The 20,173-nt window shown below is 37.8% G+C and overlaps 1 protein-coding gene across 3 annotated transcripts in view; it reads right to left on the bottom strand.

Annotated features, from left to right (window-relative positions):
* NT5C2 (5'-nucleotidase, cytosolic II) overlaps positions 1-20,173 on the bottom strand; it is a 98,270-nt gene that overhangs the window by 15,742 nt on the left and 62,355 nt on the right. For 2 of the 3 annotated variants that reach the window (XM_036264712.1, XM_036264714.1), the window contains exons 4-6: positions 3,318-3,435; positions 1,735-1,830; positions 1,378-1,401 (exon numbers count right to left, since the gene is read on the bottom strand). In XM_036264712.1, coding sequence (XP_036120605.1) covers positions 1,378-1,401; positions 1,735-1,830; positions 3,318-3,435 — 238 coding nt within the window. The remainder of the gene's footprint in view (positions 1-1,377; positions 1,402-1,734; positions 1,831-3,317; positions 3,436-20,173) is intronic. The other variant, XM_036264713.1, reaches the window with a different exon arrangement.

The following is a 20,173-nucleotide window of genomic DNA, read 5'->3' as shown; positions in this document are numbered from 1 at the left end:
TTCTAAAGGAGTTATTTGGAAACCTTACTGGCTTAGATGGGGGAAGAAAGAAGGTCTGTGGATATTGAGTTAGTAAATCTAATTGTAGTACACTAATTTATAGAATTGCTTCTTTTCCTTTTCTTCTTTGACTACCCCTCCCCCTGTAACACAAAAATCCCTTTCCAGACATTAATAAATAGAATATTGGTTCATTTTCACTGGGATTCTGAGTTATAGTGACAACAACCATATGTAAAATAGCTCAGGTTGCTAGTACTACTTTCAGTCATACAGCGTTTAACTCCTGCATCCTGATATTCATGGGTCTTGAACACACCCCTCATGAGAGGAACAGTGAAAGAAAGGCCTGTCCAAGTGTGTCAAGGTGGGGTTGTTTACTTCACACTTTCCTTACTATCTATACTTGGAAATCTTTGAGCCTGTGGAATATTAGCTGAAGATTCCTGAATAAGATGCTTCAATTCTAAGTAGAGCCTTGCTGCCCTGGCCGGTTTGGCTTAGCAGTTAGAGCGTCAGCCCGAGGACCAAAGAGTCCAGGGTTCGATGCCAGCCAAGGGCACATACCTCAGTTGCGGTTCATCCCCAGCCTCAGTTGGGGCCATGCGGGTGGCAACCAATTGATGTGTTTCTCTTACATCGATGTTTTTCTCTCTCTCTCTCCCCCTCCCACTCTGTCTGAAGATAAATGTAAAAACACCCTCGGGTGAGGATTAAAAATAATAATAATAAGTAGAGCCTTTCTATGGCTTCAGATTTAAAGGAAAACTCTAGTACAGTTTGAATTAGTTTATGCCTCTTATCACAAAATGTATTTATCAAAAAGACGTTATCTCTCTAACAATTTCGATGTAGACTGTGCAGTTTTTACTACTTTGCCATTGAGAATGAGTGATACATGGAAAAGTTACATGAGAGACTGACGTATATAACCTATTTTGGTTTTAAGAGTTGCTCTGACATTAATGCAGTGTCAGTGGTAAATTAGGTAGTATAAAAGTAAGGAAGATATGTAACTGTAAAACCACAATTATAGAAGTTGTCAAATTGCAGTATTATAATTTTTAAAGAGAAAATTAGGATGTTTCACCAAAATACAGTAGACACTAAATTTTATCTGTTGTTTACTAGGGTGGAGAATCCAAATTAGTAAGAATAGTGAAACTATTCTGATTATGAAAATAAAGCTTATCTTTATTTGTTTTACATAGTATCACCCTGTATTCATTTCTAACCTGTTTTAAAATTTTTTTAATATAATCAAATATTTGAAGATATTCATTAGAATATTAAAAAAATAATGTATTAGCTGTCAAAAATCTTAGTCATTTACACTGCTGTAGTTTTAAATTTTTCAAAGCACTTTTATGTACATACCTCTTCTGAGCAGCTACCTGAGAACTGTATTAAAAAGGAGAAAATAAAAATCTTAGAATTTCAAGTAAGTCAAAGCCACTACAATTCTTTTTGGGCAAGTTTCAAGATTAGCTTTGTTGGATACTGTATCATTAGAAAGCACTTATAATAAACAAAATGTAACTGCTAATTATATTTATAAGTCAGTTTGGGTCTTAACTGCCTAATAAATAATTGTTAAGTATCCTTATGTAAAAGAATTGCTCTTTAATAATAAAAAGATAGAAAAGTATATTAAATCCAGGGAGACATTGTCATTTTCATACTGTTTGACTATAAAAACTCTAGAAAGAGTCTAAATGGTATCATTGTACTCACCCCCTTATGAAGTTAAATCCATGTGCACAGACCAAGAGGTTTCCATAGGCATCAACTTTCAAAAGATTTCCATATAGTGTATCAAAGACAAGTCCCCTATGTGAAAATGAAAACATTATCAATAATGCAAAGTAATACGGGCAATAATCTTAATTACTCAATCACCATGAACCAAACTCCTCTTACTCAAGCTTTATGGAAACTCAAGTATGTCCCAAAACAACATAACCCTAGAGGCTAAAGTGAGTGAATGAAATCTTAAAAACGAATCCCAGAGCAACTAAAAAGTATTATACTTAGTCTAGATAATCAAAACTGTTTTCTATAAAGAATGAGAGCTTAATCAAACAAGGTATAAACTATAATTCCTCTTAATACAGCCGGTTCCATTCTAATTTCCTTGGACAACTAAACTGGCTTGTATTTCCCTCTATTAGATGTTGTATATGGGACATGAATGATGTTGACATCTCAAAAAAAAAACCATCATCCTTCTTAATCTTAAACCTTTCCTATCAAATCCATTAACACAAATTGTCAAGAGGCTCCTCTAGCCCTGGCCAGGTAGCTGAGTTGGTTATAGCATCGTCCTGGTATGTCAAAGCTGCGATTAGATATCCAGACAGGGCACACATAAGCAGCAACCAACGAATACATAAATAAATGAAACAACAAATCAATGTCTCTCTCTTTCAAATCAATAAAAATAAAAAATTTAAAGAAAAAGATGCTCCTGATTACCAAATTAAGTGTATTAGCAAAACATGTAACTGCTCTCCAACAACCAAAGGTAGGAGCATCTGTGATTAATTACTGGCCATCAGTTTTAATCCAATTTCTTTTCCATAAATGGATCTCCTTCAGTAACAATAAACTAAGCTCACCCGGCCAGTGTGGCTCAGTGGATTGAGCATGGTCCCATGGACTGAGAAGTCCCGCTTCGATTCCTGGTCAGGGTACATACCCGCGTTGTGGGCTCCATCCCCAGCAGAGGGCATGCAGGAGGCAGCCTATCTATGTTTCTTTCTTACATTGATCTCTCTCTACCCCCCTCCCCTTTGTCTCTCTCTAAAAAAAATCAATAAAAATGTATTTAGCCCTGGCCGGTTTGGCTCAGCGGCTAGAGAGTCGGCCTGCAGTCCAGAGAGACCTGGGTTCGGTTCCCGCTAAGGGCATATACCTCGGTTGCAGTTTGTCCCCGGCCCTGGTTGGTCATGCGGGTGGCAGCCACTCGATGTGTCCCTTTCACGTCGATGTTTCTCTCTCTCTCTCTTCCTCTCTCTCCCTCCCACTCTATCTGAACAAAAGAATGGAAAAATGTCCTCGGGTGAGGATAAAAAAAAAAAAAGAAAATGTACTTAAAAAAAACACAAACAATAAACTAAGCTCAATTCAAGAACATAAAAGATACAGTGCACATGAAAAGTCCTTGCAAAGTTTAGAATCACCACCACCCAACCAACCAACCAAAAAAAAAACCCCACCAAAAAAACTTTTATTTTTTATGTTTGATCAGGGCTGCAGTTGGAATTATTAATTTGAGGATAAAGGAGCCTTAATCCAAAAAAATCTTAAATAATTACCTGGTAGGGAATGTGGAATCATAAGCAAAGTTGAGTAGTTCCTGAGGATAGCCAATAGAAACTAATCTCTCCACAGTCAGCTCAAAACCAAGGGACTCATACTCCGGGGACTTATACACTGCACAAAGAAAAGATTCTGATTAAAAGAATAGCCAATTAAAATAGAAGGCAAATGAGTGAATTTCTACTCTTTCCTCCATCTTCCTAAATTTCTACCAATTCCTCCCACTTTTTAAATCTGCCATTTTTTCTTTTTTTCCACCCAAAATCCGTATTTTGTACTGCCCCAAGTAAGCACAGAACTCAACTGTTAGTCTGTGGAAATAGGTCATATTATAGTAGGAACAGCAGCAATAGATGAATTACCAGACATTTCAGAATAGTTCCTTCATTCTTAAGAAAATGAATTCAAACAGTTTTCCTCTTTATCTATTTTTTTCATGCCCATAATCTAAAAGGGGGGGGGGGGGGACTAATATGCAGTTGTGATATTAACAATGTGAATATAAGTGATATAGAAAACTAGGTAGAGAGGTCTATATATTGAAGGCTTCACTGGTGTAGGAATCCTTCAAAATGAGCTTTTTAAAACCCACTCTGTTTTTGAAATTCCTATTTGGCTTGGTAGCTGTTTTACATTCCTTTTTCAAGCAGCATCATTCTACTATAGGGTGTCCTCCCCAAAATGTATACAGGGTATCTGCAGATTTTATTACATTTTGAAAATGAATTCTATTTTAATAATCACTGGCTTTATAATTATATATTTTTGTGTATACATTGTTTGAGGACACCCTATAATTGTCAGGATTAACTTATTTTCTTATCAGCCCTAACAATACTGTATTTTACAAACTATTATGGCAAAATCAACCATAAAAGGACATGTCTGAGATAATTAGTGCAATCGGGATGTGAAATGGGAGTTAGATATTAAAGAATAATGATCCATTTTATTAAATATGATAATGGAAAAACTGGGATGTACAAGTATATGTATAAAATATATATCTCTCTTTATCTGCCAAAGAATCATACTGTTTTTTACAGGTGAAATAAAATGGATTTTGGAATATGGGGGTTTCTCTCTTATATTGTATATGTCTGAAATTTTCTATGAAAAAAAAAACAAAAAACTTTTTACAACCATCACTGCAGTTCAGCATAAAGAAAATGTTGGTCCTTTAATTGGATTTCTTACAAATGAAACATTTAGGTAAGCATCCTTCCATCAGTGTCTAGGAGTAGGTGAGCCATATTAAAATAAAAAAGACCCCCACCTCCACCCTACCCAAAAGACCTGCTATCTTGCTAAATGACAAGTAAGGCAAAAAAAAAAAAAAAAATTTCATTCTACCCCTATAGTCTCATAATAATGCAACTATTATCATTACATTATCACAGTGCTCCTATCTGTGATTAACATACAGCCTATGACTTAAACTGATTTGTTCTTCATTGCAATTAGTATGCCTATCCAAGTTAATGCTAATATTTTAATGAGTACAATCCAACTTTCCCTTTCCAAAAGCAATCCTTTAGACTATTTCTGAAAATATATAAAAGAGACTATAACACTGGTTGCCTCCACAGAAGGGAGATGAATGGCTAAGAGAAGGGGAAGGAAAAAGGAAGACCTTATGTACCTTCTTTTGCACTTTTAAAAATGTGTAACATATTAATGTATTTATCTATATTTTTTAATTAAATAAAAACTTTTTAAAAGCAAGGCAAGCATTCACAGTCCTGTAATAAATGTTTGTCATATTTAAAAAGCCTAGAATTTTTAAGGTCTTTTAGGAGATGCCCTAAGTCTCATAACATCAGAACAATGCCTAAAAGGCTATCATTTCTTTGTTGTCTCAGGGGTAATAATTTAATGCTAATGCTAACCCCAGCTAACATTTTCAAAACTGGCTATATTTTTTTCCTCCCCTCAATTCCATCCCCATCCTCATCCCCCCACAAAACAAAACAAAACAAAACAAAACAAAACAAAACAAAACTATTTGAGCCTCAAGTGTGAAATTCTTAAATCTAGATGATAGATATATACACTGTGGTAAAGGAAGTGTTAAATATTTGTACACACTAACAGGATAAGAGCAGATGTATTATCATAAAAGTAGGAAAGCATGGTATCCACTGACGTCAATTTGAATTAGTTTGAGAATATAAAATAACATCTCACACCCCACCCAGTACATCCACCCCAATGAAAAGTAAATAACATTTTAACATAATTTCCATTAAAACAAAACTTATTTCTCTAACTACAAAACCCCACTTATTTCAAATAATAGTTAATGAAACAAAATTCCAGTATAGCTAACCAATTTGGGTAACCCATTGATTCTTATAGATTTGGCCCATATCAAGTATTTTCAGTTAATAATTTTTCAGAATGATAATTTGCTGGATATGCCTTAAGAATGGGAGACAAAAACAAAACAAACAAACAAACCTTAATCACTGCTATACAGGCTCACCCTAAATGAGCAATTTTCCCTAGTCAGAGAATCAGATAATTATAGAGTGATGGAGTAATGGTGATTAAAATCTATGTCTATGAGACAGTTTGAATTGAAACCAAATCAATTTATTCAGAATGTTAAGTGGGGAAAAAAATACAGGGGGAGGGGATGGAATAAAATCTCAGATCCCCATTTTGCGAGAACAAACCCAAGAATAGCAAAAAAACAAAAACAAAAAAAAAACAAAGCCTTATACACCTGCCACATTGTATATTCCAGGGCAAAACAACTCAAGTGTTCAAATGAGATGATTTTCTAAAATTTCCACCTATAGAAATAAATACTTTAAATTTCCTTTCTCTCAATGAGTTTAGAGTACTTCCCCAAAACACGACATATTTTCCCCATTTGCTGACCTGAAATTATATTATATGGCAAGTACAAACATCAGCTGAAGCCAGAATTTAGGTCCCTCCAAGTCTCATCCAAAGTTGTGGTCGGGTGTACTACACTACAATTGTTAAAAATTAATTTCTAGATTATATAACCCATCCAAACTTAAGCTTGGATGTTGAAAGCCACTAACTATCCCTCCAATTTCTTTTATCTAGTCCAAAATAAACTGCTCTAGTCACAGACGGGAATGGATTTAGCAAAGCGAGTCCAAGCTCCACCTTGACAACACTATCTATTTCACTAAGCTCTATATTAATCAGTAAGAACTACGAGCTATTGACATTTTCTCATAAGCTTCCCGGATAATCATTTCAGTAACATGAACTCCTGGGCCATTAAATCATCTGCCAGGGAACTATAAAGTACAACCAGGGCTTGAGAAGCAGAATTGCAGTTGCACAGAACATGAATTTAGATGTTTTGTTTTAAGTGTCCCTTGGGAATAATCACAATTTGTTCTGACCTGGTGGCAAAAATGACTATTTCTTGAAGCCTACAAAGTACCACCATTCCTTGAAAAATTCCTCTATGAAACAACTAGGCCAGCTTTGACATATGTGGGGAACCATACATATTACCTCTGACTATAGATTGCTATGCCTCTCCACAGCTGTAAAGATTCTAATTACAATTTCACTTGCAAAACTGGACAGTAAATGATGCATAGTTTCCAGTTCAATTCTTACAACTAACTTCACAAAACATAGCTTCAGAGTAAACATAACTTCACACATGTACTGCTTATTTCTTCCCAGAGAAAGTCCTCAGTCCTATCCTAATTTACCCAATATCCAAAGACAAAGGGAAAAGTTATTTAAAGGCTACAGTCCAAAAAAGAGGACTGCTTCAGCCACTAGGGCAGCACACAGTGTTCTCAGGTTACGTAACTAGCCTATAAAGAGAACAACCAAAGCCTTGAAAGCTAAAGCTACTGAGAGCATTTAAAGGTATTCTTTACTCCATCATCTCCAAGAAGAAAAAGTTCTTCAAAAGATTTCAACTGCATGCTGTGGGGATGAAAGCTCTGAGCTTTGAGTAGATGCTGTTCATACAAGATGGAACTTAGGTTAAAGGAGACAGTGCCTTTGGAATGAGCCAAAAACTTTTTGCAGGGAAGTCTGGAATTCTCATGCACTTTTTACCTTTGCCACCAAGACACACTGTGGTAGTAGTTTATAGATTTTAGAAGGAAAAAAAAAAGGGCAAACCTCTACAGAGGTTCCAGCCTAGCAGAGTGCTGCTGCCAAAATGAGAACTCACATGAGGCAGATGCAGATGCAGAGTGTGTCACTCCAGTCTTGAAGGAGTTACACTGGCTCTCCTGTTAAAAAACAAAATAAAGCAACAAAACAAAACAAAAACAAAAACAGGTTTTAAAACTGTTGTGATGGGCTGGAACGGAGAGACACCATTTGGAAATTGGTATTTAAAGGAGTTACTGCCCCCTCCTATGTAGAAGCCTGTGATCATCACTAAAATTCATCTAATTGGCCATAACAAAACAAGGGTATTGAAAATAAACCTAAGTATTGTGCATTATTTACTTTTCTGGCACCCTGAGCCAAGTATGACCCTGAAATGTTAAAAGAAAAACAAAAAAATTAATTGATTTTGTCTTAGTTTATTTTCTCTAGCATATTTCAGGTTAATATAGTAGAAACTTAATGCAGCTGATTAGCAGTATTTAAAACTGAAACAGACTAAAGATTACAAGAATAAACCAGAGCAATCTCATCTTGTTTTAAAGTACCCATTTAAACTAAGTCTACCTATACCTAACTACCTATTCTTCTACCCTAACACCTAAATTTGCCATCGTGATATAGACAAGAACCAAATTCATGATGCTAAAAACCTAACCTGATGTCTAAGTGTGGAATAGAAGAAAAATTTTAAATTTTGATTCTGTCAGTGGATATTTGCCCTCAGTAAGTAGAGTCATATTATTCTACTTTCATAATGTTAAAGAAACTACCCAGTCTAGTAAAATAAGTGACTCAAAGATACATGAAGAACCCTTACAACAGATACTGACATTTTAAAGATATGTATTATTTTAACTTTATAGGGAGTCATTTTCCCTAGAGACATTTAGGCTCAACATATCATTAGGCTTCTCCAATTTCTGAATTTTTGTGAGAGATGATATTAAATAGAAGAGCAGAAATGACTAAGTATAATGTCTAAAAGTCCTAAAAACATTATAACTAGGAGAAACCACCACCACCAATCACTATGAAAAACAAAATCCAATCCAACCACCCAAGAATAGTTATTTGCTCTTATGCTATAAATGTGATCAACATCAACGTTCTCTAATTATTTGAACTATGGTATGTAATGTTGGTTCTCTGAGACTATAACTAGAAGATTTAATTACGGGAAGTTTAAATAAAATCTTTCCAATTCTCATATAAACAGATACTAGAGGACCCTTTCTGCTTTTCAAAATTATTTGAAGACCCTAACACAGTAACAGACATAATAAAAAATGTTATAACCCAAGATCACAAATAATCTAAGAAGAGATGTTGAAAATTTCTAAAAACTATCTCAATTTTATTTTATTTATTTATTTTTTATTCCTTACCCGAGGATATTTTTCTATTTTATCATCAGGTGGAGTGGGAGGGAGAAAGACAAACAGACAAAGAGAAACATCAATGTGATAGAGCCACATTGACTGGTTGCCTCCTACATGACCCAACCAGGGCTGGGGACAAATTTCAACTGAGTGAGGTACATGCCCTTGACCGGAATTGAACCTGCAACTCATTAGTCCACAAGCCAATGCTCTAACTGCTGAGCCAAAGCAGCCAGGGCTATTTTACTTAAAATATGAAAGTTAGCCCAGCCAGTATGGCTCAGTAGTTGAGCACCAACCCATGCACCAAGAGGTTGCTGGCTCAATTCTCGGTCAGGACCCATGCCCAGATTGTGAGCCCAGTCCCCAGTGGGGGGCATGCAGGAGGCGGCCAATTGATGTTCTCTTTCATTGATGTTTTTCTCTCTCTCCCCCTCTCACTTTCTCTCTCTCTCTAAAACCAATAAAGGAAAATAAAAATGAAAAAAACAGTCCTGGCCAGTTTGGCTCAGCAGTTAGAGAGTCAGCCCGTGGACCAGAGAGTCCTGGGTTAGGTTCCCACTAAGGGCATGTACCTTGTTTGCAGTTTGTCCCCGACCCCTGTTGGGGTCATGTGGGTGGCAACCAGTCAATGTGTCTCTCACATTGATGTTTCTCACTCTTCCTCCCTCTCTTCCTCCTGCTCTGTCTGAAGATGAATGCAAAAATGTCCTCAGGTGAGGATAAAAAAACAAAAACAAAAAACAAATAACTCCCAAATAGTAGATATGTAAATAAGTAAACAAGTGGAGTTTGAAAGACTGCCAATTACAATTCACTACAAAGCAAAATTAAATATTAATTAAAAGACTTTAAAAAAAATTCCTGAGTATTAGAAATGTATATTTTTAAATAAAATGAAAAAAATTACCTAACTCCAACTATTCCTGAGAATCTATACACTTACTAGGAAATTGTATATAGAATATGGTTTTCAATTTAAAACAGGAAAACTGAAAATTATTGAGATAACTTTAAAAAATGCTCTTTAACCAAAGGAGCTTATTGTAATAAAAAATCGATATAGCTAATATGTAATTTTTCCCCAATTTAAGAACAGTTCATCGCAATCAAATGCCTGTATTAAAGTTAGCAAAATGTAACAAACATTTGGATGCCTACTATGTACTAAGTACAGCTTGCTCTCCATATCCATGGGTTTTGTATCGTAGATTCAACAGACCACAGATAGAAAATATTCGGGGGGGGGGGGTTATTCCAGAAAGTTCCCAAAACCCAAACTTAAATTTGCCATGCACAGAGCACTACACTGAATTCATGAGAATGAAGTGATGTATAGGCATACCCTGATGTAGCCTATATGCAAATACAGGTTATATGTAAACATTAAGCCATTTTTTTTTATCCTCACCAAAATAAAAAAAAAAAATTTTTGGCATTTATCTTTAGATAGAGCCGGAGGGGGAGAGGGAGAGAAACATCGATGTGAGAGAGACACATCAACCGGATGCCACCCACACGGCTCCAACCGGGACCGGGGACAAACTGCAACCAAGGCACATGCTCTTAGCGGAAATCAAACCAGGACTCTCTGGTCCGCAGGCTAATGCTCTAACCGTTGAGCAAAACCAGCCTGGGCTAGGCCATTTTATATAAGGGACATAAGCATCCTTGGTTTATGGTATCCAAGGGGGTTCCTGGCCTAAAGAAGCTCATAGTGCACTAGAGAGATATATAACTAGATATTTATAATAAATTTTAGAAGATCAATAACAATGTGACTAAGGAGATACAGAGGGATAGAAAAAGGGATCAATTAACCTAGGTTACCAAGTTTTCTGAAAACTATGTATGATTTAGCCCTGGCCAGTTTGGCTCAGCAGTTAGAGCACTGGCCTGCGGTCTGGAGAGACCTGGGTTCGGTTCCCGCTAAGGGCGTGTACCCTCAGTTGCAGTTTGTCCCTGGCCCTGGTTGGTCGTGAGGGTGGCAGCTACTCAATGTGTCCCTTTCACGTCAATGTTTCTCTCCCTCTCTTCCTCTCTCTCCCTCCCACTCTATCTGAACAAAAAATGGAAAAATGTCCTCGGGTGGGGATAAAAATAAAAACAAAAAATCTATGTATGCCCTGGCTGGTTTGGCTCAGCGGTTAGAGCGTCCGCCTGCGGTCCGGAGAGACCCGGGTTCGGTTCCTGCTAAGGGCATGTACCTCGGTTGCAGTTTGTCCCCGGCCCTGGTTGGTCGTGCGGGTGGCAGCCACTCGATGTGTCCCTTTCACGTCGATGTTTCCCTCTCTCTCTCTTCCTCTCTCTCCCTCCCACTCTGTCTGTACAAAAAATGGAAAAATGTCCTCGAATGAGGATAAAAAAAAAATCTATGTATGATTTATTCAGGCTTATTATACAGACAATTCATTTTTATAACCAGTATCTCAAGGTACCATAAAGCTTACCAGCCAAACTTTCTGTGGTTCAGATTCAGATAATATGTTCCAAACACCTATATCAGGGTCAGAGAATCAGCTACCCAGCTGTAGCTGTGGGAATGAGAGCCATATGTTGTCAACTGTGTGATAGCCTATATTTTCACTTGTAATCTCTCCATTTTTAACTACTGACTCAATTTTAAAAACTAACAAACTATTTGAGCCAAACTATAGTCTGTGGTCTGAGTTAGGTTCATGGGCCACCGGTGTGCAACCTCTAGTGTATACTTCAGATAATATATTTCCACATAAGTTCTCCCAGCTAACTGAAATACTCTGACTGTCCTCTATATTGAATCTTAAAGAAGTAATAAAATTTAGATACATAATGAATTGGCAATCCAGGTGAAAATAAATCCATCCTTTAATAACCACTAATAATGTTATTCTATTTATCTCGAGGGAAAATTGAAGGAGTGAATAAAAAACAGAAAATAAACTTTTATGTAGTCAGTTAATTTAGTCCCCTAGCACAATGCCATAACAATTATCCAAACTGGATTCCTTTGCATGACTCAAGCCAGTGTTCCCAAGCATTGAAATAATCATAATTATCTCATGATCTGTCAGGTAAACCATTATTAGAGTTCCATGTCCAGCAAGCTTTATACATAAGGTTTAACCTAAATCTTTGCTTTGCAACTTGATTCCATTATTATTTGTCCTTTTCTTAGTGGACATTATCCCTATGATAAAGCAAACATTCAGAGAACATGTTAGCAGAAAAGAAATAATCAAAGGTAGTTATTACATTAGGACTATTTTGAAAACAAGTTTATGTTGAAAACAGCCCATAATATTTTTTTTTTAATTATTCATTTTAGTAATTTTACTGTTGCAACTAATAATACTGTGTGTGTTGCATGCCGATGAGTCCGCTCCAACTCCTGGCGACCTTATGAATGAGTGAGGTCCACAATGTCCTGTTCTCAAAAAGCCCTGCTCAGTTCTGTAGACCCATGCCTATGGCTTCCTTTATGGAGTCAATCCATCTCATATTTGGTCTTCCTCTTTTCCTGTTGCCTTCTATTTTTCCCAGCATTACTGTCTTTTCCAAAGAACCTTGCCTTCTCATGATATAATTGATGGAGAGCAGCTTTAGTTTTGTCATTTTGCCTCCAGTGCTCTTTCAAACTTAATTTGCTCTAGGACCCACATGTTCATCTTTCTGGTGGTCCAGGATATCCATAAAGTTCTTTTTCAATGACAAATTTCAAATGAACCAATTTTTTTCTCACACCAACTTTTGCATCTGTATACAGTACCTAAGATATATAGCAGGTTTGGTTTCAGAGTACTGAAATAAAGCAAGGATCACAATAAAGTGAGTCATTATCTTTTTACTGGTGAAGGGTCTTGTGTTCAATTTGTAAAAAACTCAACTGATCTGTGGAGTATAATAAAGCAAAGCACAATAAAATGAGGTATTTCTGTAACTGGAAATATGAGGTGTAGATGATCTTAGCCTTGGTCTCTAATGACATCATCTTTCCTCTTGATGATTTTTCCTAATTCTTCCATTGCTGCTCTTCTGAACCTCAGCCTTCTCTTGAGTTCTTGGCTATAGTCTCCATTTGAATTGATGACTGAAACAAGGTAAGCAAAATCTTCAACAATTGAAATGTCTTCACTGCCCAATGTTAAAGTTGTGTATTTCTTCTGTAGTCATGATTTTTACCTGACATTCACAAAAAGTATCTGACATACACTTGGATGCATTTATTACTAGCAATGGAAAGTAGGGATTATAAACACTGGTAATTGATTATTTCTTTCACTCGCCCTTAAATGGAGGAGATAGAATTGGGTTTTATTAAGTAATCTTTTACATTTCCTAATGCTCTAGGAACAAACCACATATTATTGCAATTTGGAGAGAAATTTAAGATTAGTGAAAACTGGGATACAGAAATAACATAAAAGGAATCAAAGCTGGGGAACTAAGTGTAGATTTACATATATAAAATAGGGCTACCTAGCCCTGGCCGGTTTGGCTCAGCGGTTAGAGCGTCGGCCTGCGGTCCGGAGAGACCCGGGTTCGGTTCCCGCTAAGGGCACGTACTTCGGTTGCAGTTTGTCCCTGGCCCTGGTTGGTCGTGCGGGTGGCAGCCACTCGATGTGTCCCTTCACATCGATGTTTCTCTCTCTCTCTCACTTCTTCTCTCTCCCTCCCACTCTATCTGTACAAAAAATGGAAAAATATCCTCGGGTGAGGATAAAAAAATAAATAAATAAATAAAATAAAATAGGGCTACCTAAAAGTTTTATTTATATATACACACACACACACACACACACACACACACGCATATACATATACACACATATAAAAAAATAATAGTCTTGAAGGTGTTTATCTCAAGTAATACAAAGAACTTTTATCCATAATATAACACAATGGGGTTCTATTCATTTTTACATTCTTTCCTAACATTGAAAGTCTACCTCAAAAGCACGCTTGGTTGCAGAAATAGTAAAAGTACTTCATTTTTCCTGAGGAAAGTAGTGTAAGAAATCCTTGAGTTAAGAAAAAGTAATAAGAATGGCCAAATGGCCGTGGCCAGTGTGGCTTAGTGGTTAGAGTGTAGGCCCATGCACCAAAGGGTTGCAGGTGCAATCCCCAGCCTTGGGGAAGGCAACCAATCGATGTCTCTCTCTCACACTGATTTTTTTCTCTTTCTTTTTCTCCCCCTGCCCCCACATACCTCCTTTCCACTCTAAAAATCCTCAGATGAGGATTAACAAAAAATAAATAACTTTTATTACATCAAAACATTTTAAAACTTTCATCTTTCAAAGAATACTTATATAGCACAAGTGTGCACAAATATCATATATATGCACATATAGAATTATATATATTAAGTAGTTCAGGTGACCCTTTACTCTTTAAATAGCCTTCCCATTTAGAATCCAATGCAATTCTAGAACAGTCTTTTATTAGCATGAAGTTACAATAAAAGTCTTTCAAATTAAGGATTGTTCAGAGCCTGACCAGTATGCCTCGGTGGTTGAGCATCGACCCATGCACCAAGAGGTCACCGCTTCAATTCCCGGTCAGGGCACATGCCCAGGTTGTAGGCCAAATTCCCAGTGGGAGGCATGCAGCAGGTGGCCAATCAATGTTCTCTCTCATCGATGTTTCTATCTCTCTCTCTCCCTATCCCTTCCTCTTACTCTAAAATCAATAAAGAAAAAAAAAATTTTTTTAAGGATTGCTCGGAAATGTTTTAAATATATTAAGGCTGTCGATTTTATAGTCTTGATAAGAAAATCAGTTCTACCAAAAGCACTGGTCTTTTAGGATGATAGTGCTGACTTAGTATTATCATGTATTAATATTCTTAGGAAATCAAAATAACACATAAGGTGATTATGTTGGGCCAAAGAAAATAAAACAGTGTAAACGTGTAAGAAAAAATTTTAATTAGGGGCACAACAAAAAATAGCTTAGTCTTTAAAAAACAGGTTAGGCCCTGGCCGGTTTGGCTCAGCGGTTAGAGCGTCGGCCTGCGGTCTGGAGAGACCCGGGTTCGGTTCCCGCTAAGGGCATGTACCTCGGTTGCAGTTTGTCCCCGGCCCTGGTTGGTCGTGAGGGTGGCAGCCACTTGATGTGTCCCTTTCACATCGATGTTTCTGTCTCTCTCTCTCTCCCTCCTGCTCTATCTGAACAAAGAATGAAAAAGTGTCCTCGGGTGAGGATAAAAATAAATAAATAAATAAATAAAAAATAAAAAACAGGTTAGTTCAGTTAAAGAAACAAATTAATAGACAAGAATTTTTCACTAGATTTATTCCATAATAAGTTCTCTCTGTAAAAGACAAACTACCTCAAAATAAGAAAGAAAAATATTATAAAATGAAAAAAAAAACTGTTATGAGATGTAACATAAAATGCCTTATATTTTTTCACCTCCTCTCCCCAAATAATGCCTTTAAAAAATAAACATAATAGCCCTGGCCGGTTTGGCTCAGCGGCTGGAGCGTCGGCCTGCAGTACAGAGAGACACGGGTTCGATTCCCGCTAAGGGCACGTACCTTGGTTGCAGTTTGTCCCCGGCCCTGGTTGGTCATGCAGGTGGCAGCCACTCGATGTGTCCCTTCACATCGATGTTTCTCTCTGTCTCTCTTCCTCTCTCTCCCTCCTGCTCTATCTGAACAAAAAATGGAAAAATGTCCTCGGGTGAGGATAAATAAATAAATAAATAAAAATAAAATAAACATAATAGAACTTATCCAAATGAGCCTTCTTCCATTCAAAATAATCACTCCTTGAGGCAATGAATACTTATTCCAATAATGTAATAATTACTCAAAACATATGTGAAATTCTTTTTTAAATTACTTTCAGTGGTACAGCACATTGTTTTAGATATCCCTCTCTATGGCACTTTTTCATCAACAGATTACGGGGGTGGGGGGTCATTCAGAGCAATCACTGAATAAAAGGAAAAATAAGTTAAGCTGGATAAAACAGAGGTATGACTACTTAAGCAATAAAGCAGGTTTTCTTGTAGATTTATACACTGGCTCTGACAAAACTTCCAAAAGAATTCCTAAAATGTCTAAGAAATGACAGTGATAGTGGAATAAGTTTTCCCTAACAAAATTATTATATAAAGGATAATATTTGGAAGCATATTTTCTTAAGGGTTTTCTTTTATTAAAATTAGTCTTGCCTGGCAGTTGTGGCTCATGGATTGGGCATCATCCCATAGACTGAGAGATTCCGGTTCGGTTCCTGGTCAGGGCACATGCCTGGGTTGGGGGCTCAATCCCCAGTGGGGGCTATGCAGGAGGCAGCCGATCAATGTTTCTATCTGTCTCCTTTCCTCTATAAAAAAATAAATAAAGTCTTTTGGCCCATTTTATATGTGTTTAATTTTCCAAGTCACCTCAAATCCCTTTGGAGATTTACATAAAAGTAAGTTTACTGCTTTATAGTCAAAACTATTATTGCCCTGGCCAGTTTGGCTCAGCGATTAGAGCGTTGGCCTGCAGTCCGGAGAGACCTGGGTTCGGTTCCCGCAAGGTGCACGTACCTCGGTTGCAGTTTGTCCCCGGCCCTGGTTGGGTTGTGCGGGTGGGCAACCACTCAATGTGTCCCTTTCATGTCAATGTTTTTCTCTCTCTCTCTTTCTCTCCCCCTCCCACTCTATCTGAACAAAAAATGGAAAAAATGTCCTCGGGTGAGGATTAAAAAAAAAAAAAAACACATAAAAAATGAACCTTTAAGCGCTGTAAACCCATTCCACCCTAGGCTCTGTCAAGTTCAGCTTTTCTAACTGGATCCTTGATACAAATCATCAATTGGACTCTAGTACTAGATTATCACTTTTTGTCTTCACAATTCTCTTTTTCGGGTTGAGTCTTCATAATATATTCCTATTAGACTGTTATTTGCATTGGTCCTTGGACCAAAGAGTAGCAAGTTTGATTCTGGTCAAGGGCATGTACCTTGGTCCCTGGCCCTGGTTGGGGTCCTGCAGGAGGCAGCCAACCAATGTGTCTCTTGCACATCGATGTTACTCTCTCTCCTCCGTCCCTCCCTTCTTCCCTCCCCCTCGGTCTGAAAATAAATGAAAAAATATCCTCAGGTGAGGATTTAAAAATAATAACAATCTGTTACCCTAGTTTCTCAGTTCAAGCACTTAGTTTACCCCCTTATTCTACTGTTTCAGAAAAAAAAAAAGAAACAAAAACCCAGTTCAGAAGTGCTTTTAAGAAAAACTACTATGCCAGGCTGGTGTGGCTCAGTTGGTTGAGTATCGTCCCATGTACCAGGAGTTTGCTGGTTTGATTCAGGTCAGTGCACATGCTCAGATTGGGGGCTTGATCCCCAGTAGGTGGCGTGCAGGAGGCAGCCAATGGATGTTTCTCTCTCATCGATGTTCTATATTCCCCTTCCTCTCTCTGAAATCAATAAAAAGATATTTAAAAGAAAGAAAAAAAGAGACCACTAAGAGGGATAATGAATGCATTTTACTTACCAAACTACACCTATTTCTATATTCCCTTTCATTTTCAATTGTATACTTTTTTTTAAAAAACGACAAAAAATTTATTTTATTATTTTTTATTTTTTATTTTATTTTTGTAACAGATGTTTCTCCTTTTTTACCCCATTGACACCCTCCTCCCCAACCCCACCGCCCCATCCCTGGCTTTGTTGTCCATGTCCATTGGTTATGTATACATAAGTTCTGTGGTTTATCTCTTCCCTTCCCCCCACCCCCTCTTCTGAGGGTTGTCAGTCTGTACCCTACTTCCATGTTTCTGGGTCTGCCCTATTCCTCAGACTGTTATGTTCATTATATTCCATAAATAAGTGAGATCATGTGGTATTTGTCTTTTTCTGCTTGGCTTGTTTCACTTAGGATAACACTTTCCAGGTCCCTCCATGTCGTCTCAAAGGATAAGAGATCTTTCTTTCTTACAGCTGCATAGTACTCCATTGTGTATATGTACCACAGCTGTTTTTTTTTTTATCCTCACCCGAGGACATTTTTCCATTTTTTGCACAGATATATAGAGTGGGAGGGAGAGAGAGGAAGAGAGAGAGAGAGAGAGAGAAACATCGACGTGAAAGGGACACATTGAGTGGCTGCCACCCGCACGACCAACCAGGGCCGGGGACAAACTGCAACCGAGGTACATGCCCTTAGCGGGAACCGAACCCGGGTCTCTCCGGACCGCAGGCCAATGCTCTAACCGCTGAGCCAAACCGGCCAGGGCTGTACCACAGCTTTTTATACATTTGTCTACACTTGGGCTGTTTCCAGAACTTAGCTATTGTAAATAGTGCTGCTATGAACATGGGGGTACATATATTCTTTCTGATTGGTGTTTCAGGCTTCTTAGGGTATATTCCTAAAAGTGGGATCACTGGGTCAAATGGAAGTTCAATTTTTAATTTTTTGAGGTAACACCATAGTGTTTTCCATAGTGGCTGCACCAGTCTGCATTCCCACCAGCAGTGTACTCGAGTCCCCTTTTCTCCACACCCTCGCCAATACTTGTTGTTTGATGATTTGGCAGCCATTCTGACAGGTGTGAAGTGATATCTCATTGTTGTTTTAACAATTGTATACTTTTGATCCACTCACAAACTGATAAATCCCTCAAGAATAAGTTGGAGGGTATATATAGGTTAATAACTTTCATTGATATGGAGGTGCCCATCCCCCCCCCCCAAATCTCTTGCATACAGTAGATAACATGTTTGGAGGATTAGGGAGCAAGGTAATGTGCAAGTTCTACATTTTGCAAGTTGTGAGGATACCTGAACATTGTGTCAAAAATTGGGACAATGAGAAATTCTGTTTTTTTTTTTTCATTTCTTTTTTTCTTTATTGATTTTAGAGAGAGAAAGGGAGAGGGAGGGAGAGATAGAAACACTGATGAGAGAGAACATGGATTAGCTGCCTCCTGCATGCCCCCCACTGGGAATCTGGCCCACAACCTGGGCATGTGCCCTGACTGGAAATCGAACCAGCGACTTCTTGGTGCATGGGCTGATACTCAACCACTGTCATACTGGTCAGGCTCTCTGGCCTTTTTAATGAAGGTTATCTTCTTTGGTTTGTACCAAAAACCTTTCAAAACATATGCTCCTTTAAGAAACCCTATTGTCACATTAAGAACTTCAAATATATGCATCCAGTTTACACACAATCCACAACAAGTTCAACTCGGCTGATATTTTATATTAATTTAATTCATCACTTCTGCAAGGAGCCTCATGTCTAAGGAGAAATACTGAAGCACAGACAGAAAGGTTTACAATGTCATATGTTTCTTCTTCTTCTTTTTTTTTTTATCCTCACCTGAGGACATTTTCCCATTTTTTGTTCAGATAGAGTAGGAGGGAAAGAGAAGGAGAGAGAGAGAGACATCGACATGAGAGGGACACATCGTGTGGCTGCCACCCGCACGACCAACCAGGGCTAGGGACAAACTGCAACCAAGGTACATGCCCTTAGCGGGAACCGAACCCGGGTCTCTCTGGACTGCAGGCCAACGCTCTAACCGCTGAGCCAAACCGGCCAGGGCTCATATGTTTCATTAAAAAAAAAGTTCTTCCCAGGCCGGCGTGGCTCAGTTGTTAAGAGCATCGGCCCTCGTACCAGAGGGTCATGGGTTCCATTCCCAGTGAAGGGCACGTACCTTGGTTGCAGGTTCAATCCTCAGCACCAGGCATTCAGGAGGCAACCAACAGATGTGTCTCTCTCACATCAATATCTCTCTCTCGCCTCTTTTTTTCTCTCCCCTTCCCCCCAATCTTCCACTCTCTCTAAAAGAATCAATGGAAAAAATATCCTCTGGTAACAGTTAACAACAACAACAAAAGTGTCCTATCTGCATCAATGGCCAAATTATTTCGGACAAGAATGCCAAGACCATTCAGGAAGGAAAGAGCAGTCTTTTCAATGGTGTTGAGAAAACTGAGTATCCACATGCAAAAGAATGAAGTTAGACCCTTACATTACATACAAAAATCTAAATAAAAAATCTAAACATAAGATATAAAACTCTTCATTATATTGGATTTTGGCAATGATTTCTTGGATGTGACAGCAAAAACACAGGCCAAAAAAAAAAAAAATTGGACCTCATTAATATTTAAAACTTTTATTTATCAAAAGATGCATATCAAGAGAGTGAAAAGACCACCCAAAGAATGAGACAATATTTGCAAATCATATACCTGATAAAGACTAATATCCAGAATACTGAAAGAGAGCTCCTACAACTCAACAACAAACACCCCCCAAAAAATGGACAAAGAATTTAAATAGACCTATCTCCAAATTAAATATACAAATAGCTAGTAAGCACATGAAAGATGCTCATCATCAA

This window comes from Molossus molossus, unplaced genomic scaffold (genome assembly GCF_014108415.1).
Source record: "Molossus molossus isolate mMolMol1 unplaced genomic scaffold, mMolMol1.p scaffold_m16_p_17, whole genome shotgun sequence".
Lineage (NCBI taxonomy): Eukaryota > Metazoa > Chordata > Mammalia > Chiroptera > Molossidae > Molossus > Molossus molossus.
Note: the sequence above shows the minus strand (reverse complement) of the source record. Positions and strands in the feature narration are given on the sequence as shown.